Source organism: Mucor mucedo (assembly GCF_025094135.1).
Source record: "Mucor mucedo strain NRRL 3635 chromosome Unknown EV154scaffold_66, whole genome shotgun sequence".
Lineage (NCBI taxonomy): Eukaryota > Fungi > Mucoromycota > Mucoromycetes > Mucorales > Mucoraceae > Mucor > Mucor mucedo.
Window position 1 is genome coordinate 130,565 of NW_026252350.1, and position 19,345 is coordinate 149,909.

At 37.8% G+C, this 19,345-nt stretch overlaps 6 protein-coding genes across 6 annotated transcripts; 5 read left to right on the plus strand and 1 right to left on the minus strand.

Annotated features, from left to right (window-relative positions):
- Positions 1-96: 96 nt before the first annotated feature.
- EV154DRAFT_513822 (actin) lies at positions 97-1,623 on the plus strand. Its single transcript, XM_051602066.1, has 5 exons — positions 97-121; positions 204-269; positions 340-1,013; positions 1,090-1,225; positions 1,291-1,623. The coding sequence occupies exons 1-5, from the start codon at positions 101-103 to the stop codon at positions 1,519-1,521; spliced, it is 1,128 nt and encodes a 375-aa protein (XP_051456123.1). The 5' UTR covers positions 97-100; the 3' UTR covers positions 1,522-1,623.
- An 8-nt stretch (positions 1,624-1,631) lies between these two features.
- On the plus strand, positions 1,632-1,875 carry EV154DRAFT_565149 (uncharacterized protein; the record flags this gene model as incomplete). Its single annotated transcript, XM_051605883.1, has 2 exons — positions 1,632-1,759; positions 1,827-1,875. 2 exons carry the CDS (start codon positions 1,632-1,634, stop codon positions 1,873-1,875), a joined length of 177 nt encoding a protein of 58 aa, XP_051456124.1.
- A 2,021-nt stretch (positions 1,876-3,896) lies between these two features.
- Positions 3,897-10,171, plus strand: EV154DRAFT_423333 (cortical protein marker for cell polarity-domain-containing protein; the record flags this gene model as incomplete). Its single annotated transcript, XM_051596130.1, has 11 exons — positions 3,897-4,274; positions 4,357-4,535; positions 4,676-5,451; positions 5,529-5,735; positions 5,818-5,936; positions 6,028-6,685; positions 6,752-6,948; positions 7,023-7,192; positions 7,270-7,574; positions 7,668-8,684; positions 9,792-10,171. 11 exons carry the CDS (start codon positions 3,897-3,899, stop codon positions 10,169-10,171), a joined length of 4,386 nt encoding a protein of 1,461 aa, XP_051456125.1.
- A 76-nt stretch (positions 10,172-10,247) lies between these two features.
- On the minus strand, positions 10,248-11,423 carry EV154DRAFT_513831 (ribosomal protein S5 domain 2-type protein). Its single transcript, XM_051602067.1, has 5 exons — positions 11,369-11,423; positions 11,108-11,275; positions 10,927-11,033; positions 10,528-10,846; positions 10,248-10,442 (listed from the first exon to the last, which is right to left on the minus strand). The coding sequence occupies exons 1-5, from the start codon at positions 11,369-11,371 to the stop codon at positions 10,305-10,307; spliced, it is 735 nt and encodes a 244-aa protein (XP_051456126.1). The 5' UTR covers positions 11,372-11,423; the 3' UTR covers positions 10,248-10,304.
- Positions 11,424-14,683: 3,260 nt separating this feature from the next.
- On the plus strand, positions 14,684-16,403 carry EV154DRAFT_544419 (Bestrophin, RFP-TM, chloride channel-domain-containing protein; the record flags this gene model as incomplete). The annotated part of the gene is made up of 6 exons (XM_051604597.1): positions 14,684-14,883; positions 14,953-14,965; positions 15,030-15,141; positions 15,203-16,025; positions 16,078-16,211; positions 16,279-16,403. The coding sequence occupies exons 1-6, from the start codon at positions 14,768-14,770 to the stop codon at positions 16,401-16,403; spliced, it is 1,323 nt and encodes a 440-aa protein (XP_051456127.1). The 5' UTR covers positions 14,684-14,767.
- A 465-nt stretch (positions 16,404-16,868) lies between these two features.
- Positions 16,869-18,211, plus strand: EV154DRAFT_565153 (uncharacterized protein; the record flags this gene model as incomplete). The annotated part of the gene is made up of 3 exons (XM_051605884.1): positions 16,869-17,577; positions 17,637-18,044; positions 18,117-18,211. The coding sequence occupies 3 exons, from the start codon at positions 16,869-16,871 to the stop codon at positions 18,209-18,211; spliced, it is 1,212 nt and encodes a 403-aa protein (XP_051456128.1).
- Between the last annotated feature and the right edge of the window lie 1,134 nt (positions 18,212-19,345).

Below are 19,345 nucleotides of genomic sequence, written 5' to 3' on the forward strand. Positions count from 1 at the left end.
TTCTTTTTTTTTTTAGGATTTAAAAAGGGAACGTTTTTCCCTCTCCCCAAGCGCGTTTTTTCTTTTCTTTTTCTCTCTTTTATTAAATATTATAAGAAAAATGGAGGACGAAGTTGCTGCTGTAAGTTTCTTTTTTTTTGTTTGAGAAAAGGCAGATGACTGACATTAACATCATCTACAATTTTTTTTTAAAAAAACAATAGTTGGTTATTGATAATGGTTCCGGTATGTGTAAGGCTGGTTTCGCTGGTGACGACGCACCCCGTGCAGTAAGTAATAGACAAAAAAGGAGGAGGTAGAAGTGGTCAGATAACAGTAAAGTAACCACGTGTGATATAGGTTTTCCCCTCGATTGTAGGTCGTCCCCGTCATCAAGGTGTGATGGTTGGTATGGGCCAAAAGGACTCCTATGTTGGAGATGAAGCTCAATCCAAGAGAGGTATCTTAACATTACGTTACCCCATTGAACACGGTATTGTTACCAACTGGGATGATATGGAAAAGATTTGGCATCACACCTTTTATAACGAACTCCGTGTTGCCCCCGAAGAACATCCTGTTCTCTTGACTGAAGCTCCTTTAAACCCTAAATCTAACCGTGAAAAGATGACTCAAATCATGTTCGAGACCTTCAATGCCCCTGCCTTCTATGTTGCTATCCAAGCTGTTCTTTCCTTGTATGCCTCTGGTCGTACCACTGGTATCGTTCTTGATTCCGGTGATGGTGTCACTCACACTGTTCCTATTTATGAAGGTTATTCTCTTCCCCATGCTATCTTACGTCTTGACATGGCTGGTCGTGATTTGACTGATTACTTGATGCGTATTCTCGCTGAACGTGGTCATTCTTTCACTACCACCGCTGAGCGTGAAATCGTTCGTGATATCAAGGAAAAGCTCTGTTATGTTGCTCTTGATTTCGAACAAGAAATGCAAACTGCTGCCCAATCTTCTGCTCTTGAAAAGTCCTATGAGCTTCCTGATGGTCAAGTCATCACTGTTGGTAACGAACGGTAAAGTATTTTTACAATTTAATGAATTTTTTTCTTATTTTGAAAAGGAGACTAAAAACAAATATGTGTATTTTAGTTTCCGTGCTCCTGAAGCTCTCTTCCAACCTTCTCTTTTGGGTCTTGAATCTGCCGGTATCCATGAGACCACCTATAACTCCATCATGAAGTGTGATGTTGATATCCGTAAGGACTTGTATTCCAACATTGTCATGGTAAGTTTTATAAACAGAGAGTAATGTGAATGTGAGTGAGTTAATTAACGTTATGAATGAAATAGTCTGGTGGTACCACTATGTATCCTGGTATTGCTGACCGTATGCAAAAGGAAATCACTGCTCTTGCTCCTTCTTCCATGAAGATCAAGATTGTTGCTCCCCCAGAGAGAAAGTACTCTGTCTGGATTGGTGGTTCTATTTTGGCTTCTCTTTCCACTTTCCAACAAATGTGGATCTCAAAGCAAGAATACGACGAATCTGGTCCTTCTATCGTTCACAGAAAGTGTTTCTAAATTATCCCCCCCCACATCCCAACCAATTACACATCTCCCTTTTCTTACCCACAATTTTTTAGTAATAAATTACACTCTATTTAAATCTTTTTTTTTTTTTTTTGTAAACCATGGAAACTCAAAGAAAAGTGGAATGCGACTATAATCCTCTCAAGGCATGTCTTGAAGCAAATAACAATGACCGTGCCAAATGCATCAAGGAATGGGACGAATTTCAACGTGCTTGTCGTGAAAAAAAGTAAGCATTCCCTTTTCAATTTCTAACACCTTGTCATGCTTGACCCAACACCACTTTTTTTTTTTAGACAATTAGCAAATGACAAGTCTGATTGTGAAGCATGTCAAAAGAAATAACTTTGAATAAACTCTTTTTTTTTCACACGAGATTAAGGTTTTTTTTTTCAGATAGATTTGTCATAGGGCTTTATTTGACAGTGATCCTTTTCACTACGCACTCAAAATTGGGAGTTTGAAATACCTTGTAAAAAGATGAGGCAGCCAGGGTTTACAGTTTGTTGAATGTTAAAAATTCCCCAAAAAAGACCTACCGCGGGTCTTCCCCTCCTCCCAACAGATTCACGGAACCCTACTTGATTGGATACTTTCTCCCACGTTGGTCTTTCCTATTCATCCGTTGCCTTTGCCCAGTTTTATAGACTTTACCCTGACAACGGTTTTTTTTTTACGCGCGCGCGAAAATGAATGATCCTATACGCACTAACATGCCCCATCTAAAAGAAGGGTTATTTTCTTTCTTTTTTTGGACGGTATAGTAAATACTAGTCCCCCTTCAAACAAAAAACACTCACTCTATCATACGATGATAATAAACACTACAGGTAGTACTAGCTAAAGTTCCAAAATGTAGTCATCTAGGTATGTTTTAATCGAGAATCCAACATTTTACAAGACTAACTTCTAATGTTCTATGTGTGGATTTAATTATAACAGTAAAAATGGTCGCGAAATGGTTTTTTTTTATATCTCGGATTGTGTATTATTGTCAACATCTCTAAACAAACAAACAAAAGACACAATAGAACTCATAAAGAGGCTTTTCTTCTGTAGGTATGTTTTATTCAATTTCTATAAATGACACTTCTCAAGGCCATTTATTTCAACGGCTTTATCACCTAATTGGTCTACACTTTTTTTTTAAGGACCAGCTTTTTATTTTTATTACTTTTTCCATTTATAAAAAATTAATTTTTAAGACATCTTAAAAAAATAACCTGTTTGGCTCACTACTACTATGGGACGAATAATCTCCCTCCTCTTTCTGTGTAGAGAGATAAGTTTTTACACAGAAACGTGCTGCCCATATATGGCATTTATACAGGGAAAAAAAACATCGGTTGCAATGGGAGTGGAGACACTTTTAAATTTTTAGCCCTACGCAATGATTTTAGTAGTGATCGTGCGTAGTGCACATTAGCTTATACTACTCTTACTAGCGTTCTATTGCCCCCTTTTATTAAGTGCTAAAGTAGCTTAGAACAATGTACTTAAGATCAGAAAGGGCAGAATATTTAGTAAAGCCTTGCATGAACAGAAAATAAGAGTGACACGCGCTGAAAGAAGGAATGTTAATAGGGGACGTGTGTGTTTTTAGATATATATATATATATAAAAAGACAGTTACTTTTATTTATATAAATGAACAGAGAAGAGAAACCATTAAATAAAAATAGGCAATAACTTTGAGTGTAACATCGAGCGGTGTTGCCATAATCTCAGGTAACATGTGCCAATTTACTCTGTTCTATAATTGTAACCCTTTTCCCTCTTTCTTTTTTATATAATTTGTTCTTGCAATTCTCCCTTTCCACGCTTTATTTCATTGTTCTTTTTCTTCCTATCCTTTTTCTTTTCACACTCCTTTTCTCTTTCTCTCTTGAATTTTTTATTTTATTTATTACGTTAAATAGTAATCTAGCAATAAATTTGGTGCAACATATAAACAACACCCAATTTTTTATATTATTATTATAAAAAAAAAAAAAAAACTTCATGTTACGATTGACATTCATCTAAAAGCACCATTACATTACAATTCACAACTCAGTATGAGACACTATTATTCCAGCTTACTATTACTGCTATTCACGTTACTGAATGGCACTCTAGCATCGTACGTTACACATCCCAATATCAATTTTGATCCTCTGGAGCAACTTACCATATCTGGAACATACAATGGCATATCCTTATATAAGGACACCAAACAATTAACTTCTCTTCCACCTTTAACATCCTCCGTCATCTCACTATCAAACGATACCTTACAGCTTTTGGGTTCATCCAGTATAGATGGATCCATTTACGATGCCTGTATTTTCAAAAACACCTTGATATTCGGTGGCAATTTCACAACCATGGGAGATCAATCTGTCAAGAATATTGCTTCCATCGATTTAACAACGCATCAACTCAAACCTTTATCAAAGGGATTAGACGGTATTGTTCACAGTATTTATTGTGATACCGATCAGGTCTATGTAGGTGGATCCTTCACCGCTCCCAGCACATCCGACAGTGTCAGCTATTCAACCTCTCTCTCTCAATTTGGTGGAAATGTTGCATTATGGAAAGGTGAAAAATGGGTTGGATTACCTTGGAAAGGTCTTAATGGTCCTGTATATTCCATCTTAAAGAACAAAAATCAAATTGTTTTTGGCGGTCGTTTTGATACCACGACAGATGGTCAATCACTTCATGCACCTGCAAGTCAGCCCATTAGTCTACCTGCAACCGTAAGTTTCTTTTTTTTTTTTCATTAAACACCTTAATTAAAAAAAAAAAAGGTTCCTTAACTTTCTTTTTTTGTGTGTGTAGGGTGTTTCAGCAACATCTGGGTTAAATCCTTCCTCTATTTTATGTAGCTCCTCTTCATGGCTATTAGATGAAGGAGTGCAAGGTACTTGGCAAACAGCTTTTTCAACTTACAGCGTCAATCCTTCTCTTGTCCGAATCGCAAACTCAAAAGTAGAAAACCGTCAAACAAAAGAATTTTCGTAAAAATAACAAAACCCCACACACACACCCATACACAATTAATTAAAGGAGTTGCTGTAATCTTCTCCTCCCGCCCACCCTCCCCTCCTCCGAATATATTATATTAACCATTTTTTTATTTATTTATTTAATTATTTAGTATTCGGTCATTAGCAAATACGACACAGCTTTTCTCTTTATCCTATCTGGACCCAATTACTGGCATTGCTGTCACATGTAGCGATAATTGCACCTTATCCAACAATCCCTCTGTCACCTACCAAGATTTTAGAATCCTAGATACCTTCATGACAACAGGCATTGCCATTGATATCAAATCTTGGTACGGCGTAGGTGGTGGTCTATCCTCTGTCCAAGTATTTCAATCCGAAATATTCACTTATGCAGTCAATCCCGATCCCACCAATATCTGTACATCCAACGTCACATTACCCAAAGTCTCCACCGTAGGAAATTGGACTACTGTCACATCCGGTTCACCTTATTTATCTTATCCCATCAAATCTACGCTGGATACATCCTCCGTCACCTTTTATCCAAACATTGCAGAATCAGGCATTTACGAGGTGTTGGTTTACACACCACCATGCAAATCAACCGCTTGTTCAGAACGTACAGATATCGACCTGAGCTTTGCCCTGTCCAAGGCCAATAAAGAAAACGCCACCATGAGTCAAAAGTATCCCGGAAGTAGATCCATCTTTACCGGCTATTTCGATCTTTCCGACAATTACAATCCTTCTATCGTACTTTCTTTAGCGAAAAATGCTTCCATTACCACTTCTTCTGAACTCGTCGCTTTATCCGTTCAACTTGTAAAAATGGCTACCAATGATGCTTTATCCAGTGTCTTGGTCTATAACTCCACACAAACGAATATCACCATGACCTCACTTGCTTGGGGTGCACTTCCAGGTAAGACCTTTTTCGTCTTTTTTTTTTTTCTACGCCCCCCCCCCCATATATTAAAAAAAAAAGAATTCTTATTGTAGATAACGTACCTTATAATTCAATTGTACAAGCCATGGAAGTGACTTTGGATGGGGATTTATATTTAGCTGGTGAATTTACCGGTAAAGATGGACTCGGCTCACAATATACCAATATTGCACAGTATGATGCTAGTGCAAAAAAAATTCTAGCATTGCCTGGCGGAGGTTTGAATGGCGCCATTCATGCAATTGCTGTTACTTCCACTGGTAAAAAAAAAAAAAAATGCATACAAATGAACGTCCTATATATACTCAAACTTTGCTTTTTTTTTAATATATGTATATTTAGATCTTTACATCGGAGGCAGTTTTAATAGTATGATCAACTCAACAACTACATCGTCAAATAGCTTGACAAATGTTGCTCAATATAATATACAAAAATCTGCCTGGAGCTCTTTAAAATCGGTAAGAATAGCCAATAAGCCCAAAAAAAAAAAAAAAAAAATGCATGGGGAGGGGATTTTCTAAACAAAACCATCTTTTAAAAATAAATTAGGGTGTAAATGGACCTGTGAAATCATTAAGTGTATCATCAAATTCTTTACTTGTTTCCGGAGATTTCACACAGCTGGTGAAATCGGTTGCTGATACGTACCCCATAAGAGCATCTGGTAATGCTTGGTGGGATACAAAAAAAGCACAATGGATCTCCGATAGTAGTGTACCTTATTTATCAGGCACGGTCTATAAAACATTGACTGCAGATGATACGGATTATTTTGTGGGTAATGTGAAAAGTGCACAACGATATCAATCCGATGGTATTTCTTTCTTTACCTCCAAGGATACCTTACAATCTATTCCATTCTATCCTGGTGATAGTCAATCCTCTATTAGTTCCGGCGTCTTATTCAGCAGCAGCAGCAGCAGCAGCAGCAGCAGCAGCAGCATGGTATCGGAAAATACGAGTTCGACAACAATATTTGGTGGTGAATTTGTTTTACCTAATAATATTCAAAATATTGCCATTTATAACAATCTCAATCATACCTGGAGTGGATTTGAAGGTGCAAATTGGCAAGGTCAAATAAGTACCATGGCCGTTCATGAAAACTTGCTCTATGTGGGCGGTCGATTTACAAGTGCAACGGGTAATAATTTGGCGGTTTTCAGTATTTCCAATCGATCTTTATCCTTGTTTCCAAAGGTCCAAAGTAATGACACTCAAAATAATCCTCACTCCCCCACTTTTATATTCTAAAATTTTTTTTTTTTTGTAGCAAGCGATGGATCACCAGCCAATGTGAATATCATTCGTCATATACCTGCTGAAAAAGCAATGATTGTAGGTGGTAACTTTAATTCCATTGATTCACTTGCCTGTACTTCCATTTGTTCCTTGAATACAGTGAATTTTCAATGGAATACACTTGGCTCTGGTCTTGTGGGTGAAGTCCATGACTTTTTATTGATCAATGTAAGAAAAAAAAAATTGTCTCAACTTTAAATTTGTGATTCCCCTTCCCTTTTTTAACATTTCTTTTTTAACAGGAAAAACTAGTTACAAGTGGAAATATGACATTAAACAACTCGCCTCTAACAATAGCAGAATTTGATTTTAAAAAAAATACGTGGGGTCCATTTGATACAGCGAATTTACCAGGTCCTTCTCGTGCTATTTCATATGACAATATGACAAACCATCTTTATATCTCTGGACAGTAAGTCCTAACCCCCCCACACCAATCCATCATGAAACAAAAAAAAATTCTAACATGTATATATATATATATAATAGGACAGCAGATAATTCTTCAACTTACCTTCGTATCTGGGATGGTCAACAATTTAAAGCACCTGTGGTGGAATTAGGATCCGGTAGTCATATTTCGAAATTAACCATGTTACCCATCGCCGATTCCAAAACCAATATATTGCTCGCCACAGGGTTGATCAATTTGGGTGAATTAGGAAATGTCAGTGCGGCGTTTTATGATGGCAAAACATGGATTCCCTATCTCGTGACTTCTAACGACAATGGCGAATCTGCTTTAAGTAGCATGTTCTTTTTAGATCAACCGTATGTTCCTGCCATCATCAAAAGTAAGTACCTATATATATATATATAAAACTATCTTTTTTTTTTGAAAAAAGCTAGGATACTCATTTTCTTTTTTATCTTTCTATATAAAAAAGAATATTTGCCAACTCCTATTGTGATTCTCGTCTCCATCGCTGTAGCACTGGGTATTGTCTTCTTGATCGTATTTTGTGCCATGTGTATCATCTTTATGAAACGTAAAAGAGATCATAAGGTCAACCCTCAATCTAGTCCCTCTGGTTATTACGGAAAACCTCCTCGTACACCTCAATCTCTTTTAACCATGTTGAAAGAAACTTCGGACAACGAGGATAAACAACATATTGACACGGACGATCATGGTCATTACAGCATGGATAAGCCTCGCCATCTCGAACCCGGCACCGAACAATTTTACAACATGTCAAAATCTATCAGTACAGAACACCTTCATGAACAAGCATTAACTCCCTTTAATACCGCTATTGCCATGACCACCGCAAGAGCTCCTCCCCCTCTTCCTACAGCGCACGCACGTTCCGTTTCAAATCATAATAACTTTCATTCTGCTTACCCCGCAACCGCCGCCGCCGCCGCTTTGACAGCCGCTTCGCCTCGACCTGAGTCGTATGCAAGACCCATCAGTGAATATCAACGTGATACCGATTCGTTTTATAACAATGGTTACACAACCGGAGAAATGGTAGAAGTCCCAGGACGTCAAAGCCCTTACAATCCCTTCAGAAATTCAGAAGGATTTACAAACAATCAACCCAGTCCCATGTCTCAATCTGTGGCTGCAAGTGCATTTGCTACTGCCAATAGTCGACACTTACCTTCCAGTCCTACCGCAAACAATTATCCATCCGGTGAGTCGGCATCTTATAACAACATGGCAACCGCTGGTATGGTGGGAGCTGCTGTTCTCGGGGGTACTGCTGCGGCTGCTGCTGGAGCACTCTCGCATCATCAACGCAAAGAAGATAATCAGTCACAAGGATCTAGATCCATTGCTTATAACAATACTCCTCCACCTCCACCTCCCCATCTTCGCGCCTCCCCTCAGACCGGTAAAGGTTCTCCCATGTCTTTGGTAGGTGCATCGGACGAATCATCGTTAGTGGATCCTATCAGTGGACCTCAAGCAACGCGAGCTCATCATGCTGCTACGGGTAATGTAAAATGGACTACGGCCAACAGTAAAGAAGCACTTGCTACAGCCGTCATCACACCCACCATCGCCGTTCATGAATCAGAAAACCATTTACCTCAAGAAAACTATCATGATGCCCAATCCTCGTTATCTGTCAACGGTATGCCTACCACGGGATCCAACGTACGATGGACGAACGTGAATAACCCTGCATTGGGTGTAGCCACAGTCGAACCTGCAGGATCCAGGGAATCCGTCTATCACGATAGTTTTTATTCTCCACTTCAATTAGGATCCTCTACACATTCCAACAATTTATTGAACCCAATTACGGATACTACCTCCGAAGGTCTTTCAAGTGATCCAGATATTGCTCGTTGGACAACTGCCCCCGCTGCAGAAATGGGTACGGTGAAAGTAGAAGCTGTCCCTTCCGAAAGACCCAATAGCGGATTCGGAAGAAGTCAATATCAACCTTCGCTCACATCGCTCAATGCATTCCCTCATGATACACAAGCCCATCTTTCGGACCATGACTACCTATCTCATGCACCTAAAACTCATATCGATGCTGAGATTGAAGAAGCCGCTGATGATGTGAATACCCGAGTCATGCACAAAAATGCTTTCCGACTCTCGGAAGCAGGATCGTTATTAACACCCATTGATACCACCGTATTTCCTACACACAGTGCACAAGACGAGCTCCTAAGCCCGGATTCGGCCGTGCGTTGGAAATCAGCCAACGTGGGTTCTCCCATCGAAACCGCACATGCTGCCAATATCTTGGCTCCCGCTACTGCCATGGTGACACGTCGAAGTGCAAAAGAAGACGAGGATGCATTTGAAGAGTATTATAATCCAAAACCACAAGAGGAGGAAGAATCTAACAAGCCTAAAAAATACCATACACAGGAGACAGAACCTGTAGGAAGAAAGTCAGAATCAATTGATGACGTGATTGCCAATCGAGATTTGAATGCACTTAGTATGCTTATTCAAGATGAAGAAGAGGATCAGATCAATCCACTGTATAAGATGCCCGTGCCTACGATCACACGTAAGGAATCCACAGCAGCGGGTCCAGGTGCAATGGACGGCCGAGCTTCCTCCAAACGTATGGTGGAAGAATACATGTCATCGCGTAATACAAAGAAGACGGAGGAACCCAAGGATAAAAAGGCCAAGTACAAGAGCGATTTTAAATCCATCATGGCGATTGCGATTCAGAATAATACAAAATATCCCATCGCAACCGAGGAAAATCCTCATTTGTATTATGCCAAATTTGAATTCAGTGCGCGTGAGCATGGTGAGTTGGGTTTCGGTAACGCTGATCCGATTATTGTGGTAGATTCCAGTGATGATATCTGGTGGATGGGTTATAAGGCAGATAAATCCGATGGCTCATTTATTCAAGGTGTCTTTCCTAGTAATTATGTTGAAATTGCTACAGAGCTCCGATAAAAAAAAAATCTCTCCTCTCTCACCCCTTTTTCATACTTATACATACATGTCATTTAATCTTTTATATAAACACACTACTTAAATAATAATAATAATATTGTAAAACTTTAATGACGTTTTTTGTTGTTGTTGTTTATGCGTTTAATCTTGACATAAGATGCTCTGTGTTCTGTCTAATAACTGAATCCAACACCTTGTGAATTTGCATACAACCTTCCGTTGCTAACTCTGTAACACTAGCAAGTTTCTCAACGTGAAGTCTAGATTCCATCTTTTGCAATAAGAAAAAAAAAGGTGTAAAGGTTAATGATCCAAAACCTTTATCATGCGCTTCCTCTTCCAAAAAAAAAAATTACCTCTAATAAAGTGACTTTTCCGGTTCTTGGTAATATCGCAACTGTCAACTCGGGTGTATCTGCAGACTCTTCCAAATTATTTAAATCCAAAACAGGCTCTTTATCAATACAACCAGCAGAACAAGCACACACGTAATCCAACATGGGAATACCAGCGTCAACTAAAGCCATGGTGGCAGCATTAATACAACTTTGCAGTAATCCTCCATCATTTTGAAAAATCTGAAGGTAAATATCAATTTGTGTCTTGGGAAATTGAGATGTCAAAATAACAGGTTCAAACGTTTGACGAATAAAAGCTGCAACCTCAAGTGATCGTCTGTTATTTTTTTGAAAAGATAGAGTGTGAGTTCCCTTCTCTCTTTTTTTTTTTTATAAAATGACAGTAGTCTTCCTTACTTGTCGTTCTTTGATCTTTTTTTACGTTCGCTGGAACTGAAAGGAGCAACATTAAACTCGACATTGATAAGTGCACGATCGGCTAAAGCTTGCATACGATGACGAACCTACAACAAAAAAAAAGTGTCCCATTAGCTTACATGCTCACCACCTGTTGCACGTTATCTCTTTTCCTCATTACCTCTCTGGGACCATAAACAGCAGCAAGACACTTGGTATTACCTTGCTCGATATACGCAGATCCATCAGCTTGACTGAAAACTGAGGTCTTTGCTGTAATTTTTCTTAATTCATTGGCTCGACGACCATCAACACGTAAACCTTCGGGGGTGATCAATTCTAAACGAGACTAATATACATATATATAAAAAAAAAGAAGGCATCATAAACACTCGATTCAAGTAACTTTTCTTAAGACAAGTTCCTCGTTTGTTGAGCTTACCATGGGGTTATAAGTAAAGTAGATCTCTTTTGCAAGTTCAACTTTTTTTTTTTTTGCCTAATTTTTTTAAAAAAAAATAGTAGAAATAGCTAGTCACTTTGATGCGGAAAGCTAAAATGAATGGTTGCATTGGGCACAAGGTAGAGAGTATCAGTGTATGATCTAGAAAGAGAGACGTTTATAATTCTATACCATATGGTTGACAGAGTAAAGAAAACAGCCCACTTGATTTACGTGCAGTTATGACGACCAACCTCTTGTAAGTCATATATCTTTTTACTCGGGTATTGTGTAGAGTCTATTATTACGTTTGTTAATACATGAGCTAAAATACTAGCACTTCCACTCTATAATAACTTTTATTTAGAATTAGAGCATACATCATCTCTTTAATAAATAAACAAACTAAAATAGCGGGGAATTGGTTACAGCATAAACAAAGCTTAAAAACTATGTTTCCATTCACGTAAAAAAAAAAGGCCTGTCTCACAATGACAGTGTCACTGGTAAAGTGTATTGAACCGGAGGGGACGGTCCCCCTCCTCTGAAGTGGCTTTCTTAACCGGTTCAATTTACACCTTGCCTGTGATGACACAAAAGAGGGTATTTCAATTTGGTTCTTACTTTTACTCTTTATACCAAAAGATATTTATATTTTAAAAGGTCTCTTTTTCCATCTGTTTTCGCCTGAGTAAAACGAATTGGGGGGTTCTTTTTTTCTAACCCTAATAAAAAAAGATGAAGGGAATGCATAGATACAAGCCTCCGCGTGGCCATTCTCGGGCAGCACTCTTCTTTTAGAGTGGCTAATGTGTACCTTTTTGTATTAAATCTTAATAAAAATATGTATTTTGTTTTTCATGTCCATAAAAAAAAAGGAATGGAGAAAGGTGTTCAAACAAGTAAATGTTTAAAATCCTCTGATTAAGACTGTTCATCAAATGGTCTTATAAACAAGTGATTGAGGATGTTACTATTTTGGAAGCTGTGTTGATCGAGGCAGCTATAGAAAAACCGTGAATGCCGCTGTTCCCCAAATTCAATAAGGTTTTATGTCGTGTGGTCAAAGATGTATTTTAAATGATATCATGTTTTCTGATACCCAATATCACACTGAGTGAGACGTAAGAAGAGACTTGAAAGAGCAAAAACCGACTGAAGAAGGAATACCTTTTTTTTAAGCCAATTTTTGAAAAACGGATGAGCTCCGATGGCAGTTGTCCACCAAATGCTGAAACTCAGGGCTTAAACTGATTTTTTTTGAGAAATACCTAATGGGCCTCATCCATTTTTAATAAAATTGGATGAAGGATGTTTTTTAAGTGGTTGTAATTTTCTATAAAAATTGTTACCTGACAAATGGATGGCGACCCCTTCCCACTTTTTGCTATACTGAGTGTACTGAAATCGCACTATTATTACCATATAAATCTCATAAAAAGTCATTCCATCGATCCCTAATCAACAGGTACATCAAAGAATAACACTCATCGTAAAAATCGATATAAGAATAGAGCATAATCCTGAGTTAAACATTTACAGTGTTACTGGATATCCCTAAAACAAGTATCTCATTTCAAATAATGAATTTGCGAGAATGACTCATCAATCAAAGTTGAATACAGATACCAGTTAACAATAAGTGAACATAAACTAATTAATAACATTACCCACACTTTAAATGACTATTAAATACCCCTTGAGAGATGAAATGAGGATTCACCTCTAGCAGGAAATAAAACCCCTGCAAGCAATACTAAACATATTCCTACTATTTTATTTTTCTGCGTCCTGTGTTCAAGTACCCGTTTCCCCACATTTTATACTACTACCTCCTTGTAAAGCTTTTACTTCACAGCAATGATAGATGTTCCTGTTGAACGCATACAAAATTTCATCCAGCACCCAATTGATAAATTCCCTAAATTCTTAAAATGAAGAACCTTTGTAATCACTTTAATATTTGGTCAAATTATTTTTTTACAAGCGAACAATTTATTCTAGAAATGCTGATTTTTTTGGGCAATTTAACCTCACAAAAGTGTCAAAAAAGTGGGTGGTATTCTTAAAATTAAAAGTGGAAGCACAGTAACCTATATTTCAATAATTATAGATCCGTACATCAAGATTTATAATAAGCAAAGAAGGTTATTATCAAAAAAAAAAAGTGGACGTCTTTAAAGAACTTTTCAGTCAAAAATACAGAATGGTCAAAATCGTTGTTGATTTTCACTAAAATTTTGTGAACTATGACATTTATTTAAAACTACTTACACGATTTTGTCCTACAAGGCATTAAAAAAAAAGCTGCTACGGGTCGTTCAATCCCCCAAACAAAAAAAAAACGTATATCTTTATGTCGTTTCTACACATAAAATCATTCAAATTTCTCAAACCACGCATAATGTACTTAAAGTATAAGACTGAGGGCAAACTATCAAAAATATTCTTTTGTAATAACCATGCATGAATGTCAAATTCCAGATAGTGGAACTGAGTTACAAATTTGGGGCTTAAACAGATTTCATATGCCTTCTACACTCATGAAAAGAATAAGCATTTTCCTGCTTAGAAACTGTTCTAGAGTGCAAGTTTAATTGCAATAGGCTATATATCACTCACAATATGCACGATGTTTATGCTATAAAAAACCCAAGATGACTTATTAGGTTTACTGTTTTGGAGGCGATGGAAGATACGCGCAAAGATTCGCTGTACTGCTTTATTCCATAAATAAGTAGACAACTGATGGTGATGTTTGTAGTGGCGAAAATACTAGTAAGGTAACAAATGTGTCTATTGTCATTTAGCAATGCAAAAATTGAGGAGTCGGCAGATAAATTAAATGCCGCTGCACGCGCGTAAATGACTTTTCACTCCGGCAGAGAAAACACAAGGCCCTCAGGTAGGTGGTACAGAGAGAGCACACTCTGGCACTCTACGCAAAATGTCTCGAGCTAGACTGTTTTGGTGATGTATTTGCTCAATTGGGAGAGTGATTTGTCCATGACGTGATTTCCCCCCTTCCTCTCTCTCTCTTTATTATTTGACAGCGATTACATCGTGATGTGACCTTGTTCACTATTGTAAATTGAGATGAAAATCTCTTGTTACAATTTACACAACATGACTTCTCGTGTTGTTCTCCAAGGAGTCTTCGGATGTAAAGTATCCTATCGGCTGAGTTTATTATTTACAGGAGAGTATTAGGCGGAAGAGTCGTACAGTATGCACTCGGCTAATTGGATAAAAACACGCAAACTGATGTCAGTTTTTTTTTTATTTGATCTTTAGCACACATATCGTCACCGGCGTGGTAAACGGGTTTCTTGGCTTAGCTTTTTTTTACGCCTCTCTTCTTGTTTCCTTCTTCAATTTTTTTTTTTTTATTATTTTGTAATGACAAAACCCGTGTTGGAAAAAAAAAGATCGAAATTCCTTCTTCATGACTTGGGACCACCACAATTCTCCAAGCGTTGGATTAGAGAACTGCAATCATACCCTGATCACCTTCGGTAAGTGAAAAAAAAGAAAACACGGAGAGAAATATGAAATATACGTATAACTCACACGTTCGTAAATAGTTTAAAAGGATCCGTAAAGTGAAAAAAGAAAGTTGTGTACAAATATCATGTTGGACTAAACTTTTTTTTAAAAATAGGTTTTACCCTCAATTTTACCATTAATTATTCTGACTGCCACTTATGCGTATTTTATTGGTGTCATGTACATTCAATGGGGATGGTCTCAAGTGGCACTGAGTAACTCTATCGGTAGGTGATCACTGAAAAAAAGAAAGTGACGGGGAAAACTAACATAGTTGGGATGCATTAGTGCCGGTTTTATCTGTTGTGCTTGGTTTATTATTAGCATTTAGAGCTAATACATCGTATGCAAGATACTATGAAGGAAGACAACTTTGGCAAGATCTTTCAAGTAATACAAGAAATCTAGCTAGATTAATTTGGTGTAGTATTCCAGAGCGTACACAAAATGATCATTTGGAAAAGATGAGATGTATGAAGCTATTATTAGCGTTTGCGGTGTCCACTAAGCATTACCTGAGACGTGAATATGGTATTGATTATTACGATTTGGATTATTTGTTACCTCCCAATTGGATCCCTGCTGCTGCAGATGATATGCTCTTTGTGATCAAGGATGATAGTTCGGATGATGAGGCTGTACTAGTTACAAATGTCACCGGTGGTAGTACCACACACTTATTGGACGCAAGTCAAGGTGGAGATGATATTCATGACTTGGGAAACCAGAAATGCCCTTCCACTGCCCCATCATCGACATCTACCCTGGATGAGGTTGTACAAAGTCCCAGAGAAATCAATAGTTCTTCCTCCACCATTACTGAACATGACAAGAAACCCATCAAGAAGAAGAATTTCATGAAAAAGAAGAGAAATACCATCAAATTCGTTTCCGAAGAAGATTTACCCGACGAAGGAAATTCAGACATGTCTTTGCCTTTAGAAATCATCTTTCGTATGAGTTTGTACATGGCACAAGCAAAGACCTCTGGTAAAATCGATGGACAGTTTTCTAACGTGATCATTACCCATTTAAACAATCTAAATGATTGTTTATCGGGTATGGAACGTATTGTCAATACACCGATTCCCGCAGTCTATGTAGTTCATTTGTACGTGTATATAGATATACTTTCAGCAATCATACTTATACTTTTTACATAGAAAACAATCATTGGCCTTGTACATTTTAGCGATTCCTTTCACATTGATCTCCCAGCTTGGATGGTGGATTGTACCTACAATCATATTGGCGTCGTTTACATTGTTCGGAATTGACGCGATTGGGGCTCAGATTGGTAATAATTATTAAACTTTAAAAAAAAAATTAATGAGGTATCTCCCCCAACTAACATTATTTGGCAGAAAACCCATTTGGTTATAACAATAATGATTTACCGCTAAACACATTTTGCGATTCACTTCGTAAAGAGATTGAATTCATCATTTATCACTTGCCTTGTGAAACCGAAAACGCAATGATGATTTAAGAAAGTAAAAAGTCAGGGGAAGCGCACAGACAATCACGGGTAGAGAATTGATACGATAAATAAAAAATAGTGTATAAATCGAAAAAGTAACTGTTACATAAAAGCCGAAGTTTAAACCCGATTTTAAACACAAGGAATTGATGGGATTGGTTCGGTTTTGACACACCTTTTTCCTCCGCTCTTCCCGAGCCTTTTTTGATCACCCTTGTCTGAACATCGCCCTGGAGACCGACCCCCCCTTTTTTTTTTCTCACTGGGATTAGGCGCCACTCTAAATTCGTTTCTTTTTAGTGCGTACAAGATTTATTTTTGTATTAGGCTTTTATCCATCTTTATTTCCGTTTTTTCTTTTTTCTTTTTTTCTCTTTCTCTTTTTCCCCTCTTCTATTTTTCATATCTATATCTTCTTTTATTACTACTGATTTGCCTGCAACAACAACAAAAAACTAGTACATCCTATAAAACATGGCTCAAAATTCTCCAGCAAACCGTAAATTATCCAATCCCAGTCCAAGCCGAAACCAGCTTGTGGAACGTTGCTCCTCAATCCGAGGATGCGAGCCTTGCAAACGTCGAAAGCGAATTTGCAATGGTCAAAAGCCCTGCACACATTGTACTGACGCTTCTCAAGACTGCGTGTACAGTGTTGTTTCAGATCATCCCCGCAGCGTATTTACAACAAGTACAGCACGTCGTTTAAGTTCAGGATCAGCTTGTGAAACATGTAGACGACGTAAAACAAAGTGTGATGGTTGCAGTCCTTGTAATTTCTGTGCAAGCAGTGGCATTGAATGTATTAATAATTCTGAGCGTAGAAAAAGATCCGTCATTGCCTCCACCATGTCTTCCTTATCAACCTCTTCTTTACCTACATTGCCAAACACATCCACAACAACTACAACAAATACAACTGCAACTACTTCCGAAAATGATAATGAAGCTATTGATCGTATTGAAGATAGGCTGAGAAGGATTGAAAAGTTAATGACCGCTTTCACTCCTAGTCCTTTATCGCAACAGACTCCGTTTACAAAGGAAATTAAAGATATTAAGCGTGTCACGGCTGGCTTTCGAAAAATGTCTTCGCCTCATCTCCAAAAACCCACGCTGGCCTCTCCTCGTCAGCACCGTCATTCCATACAAGGTCCCACCATATCTTCTGCAAAAGACAAAGGTGAGAAAATTCTCTTTTTTTTTGAAAAAAACAGAACCTATACTTATGTCCTCTTCTAGACACTCCTTATGCTTCTCCACCAAATAGTAACGGTAGCTTAAAAAGCTTCCATGAAACATTCACAAACTACCAACAACAACAGCAACAACAGCAGCAACAACAACAACAGCAACAGCAACAACAGCAACAACAACAGCAACAACAACAAAATATATCATCTCCTTCTCCACCATTATCGCCACGCATCTTGCGACAAAGTTCTTCTACCAACGTGGTAGCCTCTTCCATGTTGAACCTTTCATTATCACCTTCCTCTTCCACCTCTTCGGCCTCGACGGTCTATCACTCTTATATGCAACCTTCCGTTTCCACGCCTACCTCACCTCTTGCCAACACTTCTTCCACAGACACTACATTACCACTACAAAACGAATGGAAACAGTCCACTCCCATACCAAGTCTTATGGGTAAAAAAAATAAAAGATTTAATTCCGTTTATAGCAAGAATATTAACACGCTTTTTTTATTTATTTATCTAGATCAATTATCTAAATGTACCTTTGTGACAACTGCTATGGATTACACAACGGTTCATTACCCCATCTATCCAATCTCTAACAAGGAATCACCATAATCTATTATATGTCTTTTTTTATTTATTTCAATTAATCATACTTTCTATTCTAATTATTTAATCAAAAAAAGAAGAAAAAAAAAAATAAAAAAACTAAAATATTCCCTTCCACCTATCTTTTTTTATATATATATATCTCTTACAACATGAATACAAGAAGTCGTGAAGAAAGCTTGAATGCTGAAGTACAAGATGATTCTTTTGTTTCCGAAGAAGAAGAAACAGAGGATGAATCTTTGTCATGTAGCCTTGTTACCTCATTAGAAGTAAGAACTCATTCTCCTCTCTAAAAGCTCTCTTTTTTTAATTGACTATGCATTGATAGAACAATGGCATTAGTCCTTCCGACATAAAGAAACTTCAAGGTGCTGGTTTTTTCACTATAGAATCCATCGCCTACACACCGAAAAAGGTCTTGCTATCTATCAAGGGTTTATCAGAAGCAAAGGTTGAGAAAATCATCAGAGAAGGTAACATCTACTATTGACACACTAGTCTCAAAAAAAAAAAAAAAAAAAAAAAAATCTGACAACCTCTCTCTTTTATGTTCTAGTCACTGCTATGGCCAGTCTTGGATTCACAACAGCGTTAGAAGTACAAGAAAGTCGTAATAACTTGATCTACATCACTACCGGCTCCAGTGATATGGATAAGCTACTGGGCGGTGGCATAGAGACGGGTTCCATCACTGAGCTGTTTGGTGAGTTTCGAACTGGTAAAACTCAAATCTGTAACACTTTGGCTGTCACTTGTCAGGTAATATATATATATATGTATATGAATAGTAAGTATCCCTGGCGGACCCCTCAACCCTAACAATGGCATCATTTATAGCTTCCGGTCCCCAATGGAGGAGGAGCAGGTAAATGCCTCTATATCGATACCGAAGGAACATTTAGACCAAGTCGCATCGTTTCTATCGCAGCAAGGTACTAAAAAAAAAAAAAAGTTTAGTTTTATTTATTCATCTTTTTATTTTGATAGATTTGGTTTGGATGCAGAAGGTTGCTTGGATAACATTGCTTATGCTCGTGCATACAACACTGAACATCAAACCGAGCTTTTGGTTCAAGCTTGTGCCATGATGTCTACCACCAGGTTGAATAAGCGATTTGAGCGCAGATAAAATAGATG

Coding starts and splice junctions, on each gene's coding strand:
- EV154DRAFT_513822 (XM_051602066.1), top strand. CDS start 101: ATGGAGGACGAAGTTGCTGCT. Junction 122..203: donor TGGAGGACGAAGTTGCTGCT/GTAAGTTTCTTT, acceptor AAAAAACAATAG/TTGGTTATTGATAATGGTTC. Junction 1,226..1,290: donor TGTATTCCAACATTGTCATG/GTAAGTTTTATA, acceptor TGAATGAAATAG/TCTGGTGGTACCACTATGTA.
- EV154DRAFT_513831 (XM_051602067.1), bottom strand. Junction 10,847..10,926: donor AAAAGATCAAAGAACGACAA/GTAAGGAAGACT, acceptor AAAAAATAACAG/ACGATCACTTGAGGTTGCAG. Junction 10,443..10,527: donor GAAAAGTCACTTTATTAGAG/GTAATTTTTTTT, acceptor TTATTGCAAAAG/ATGGAATCTAGACTTCACGT.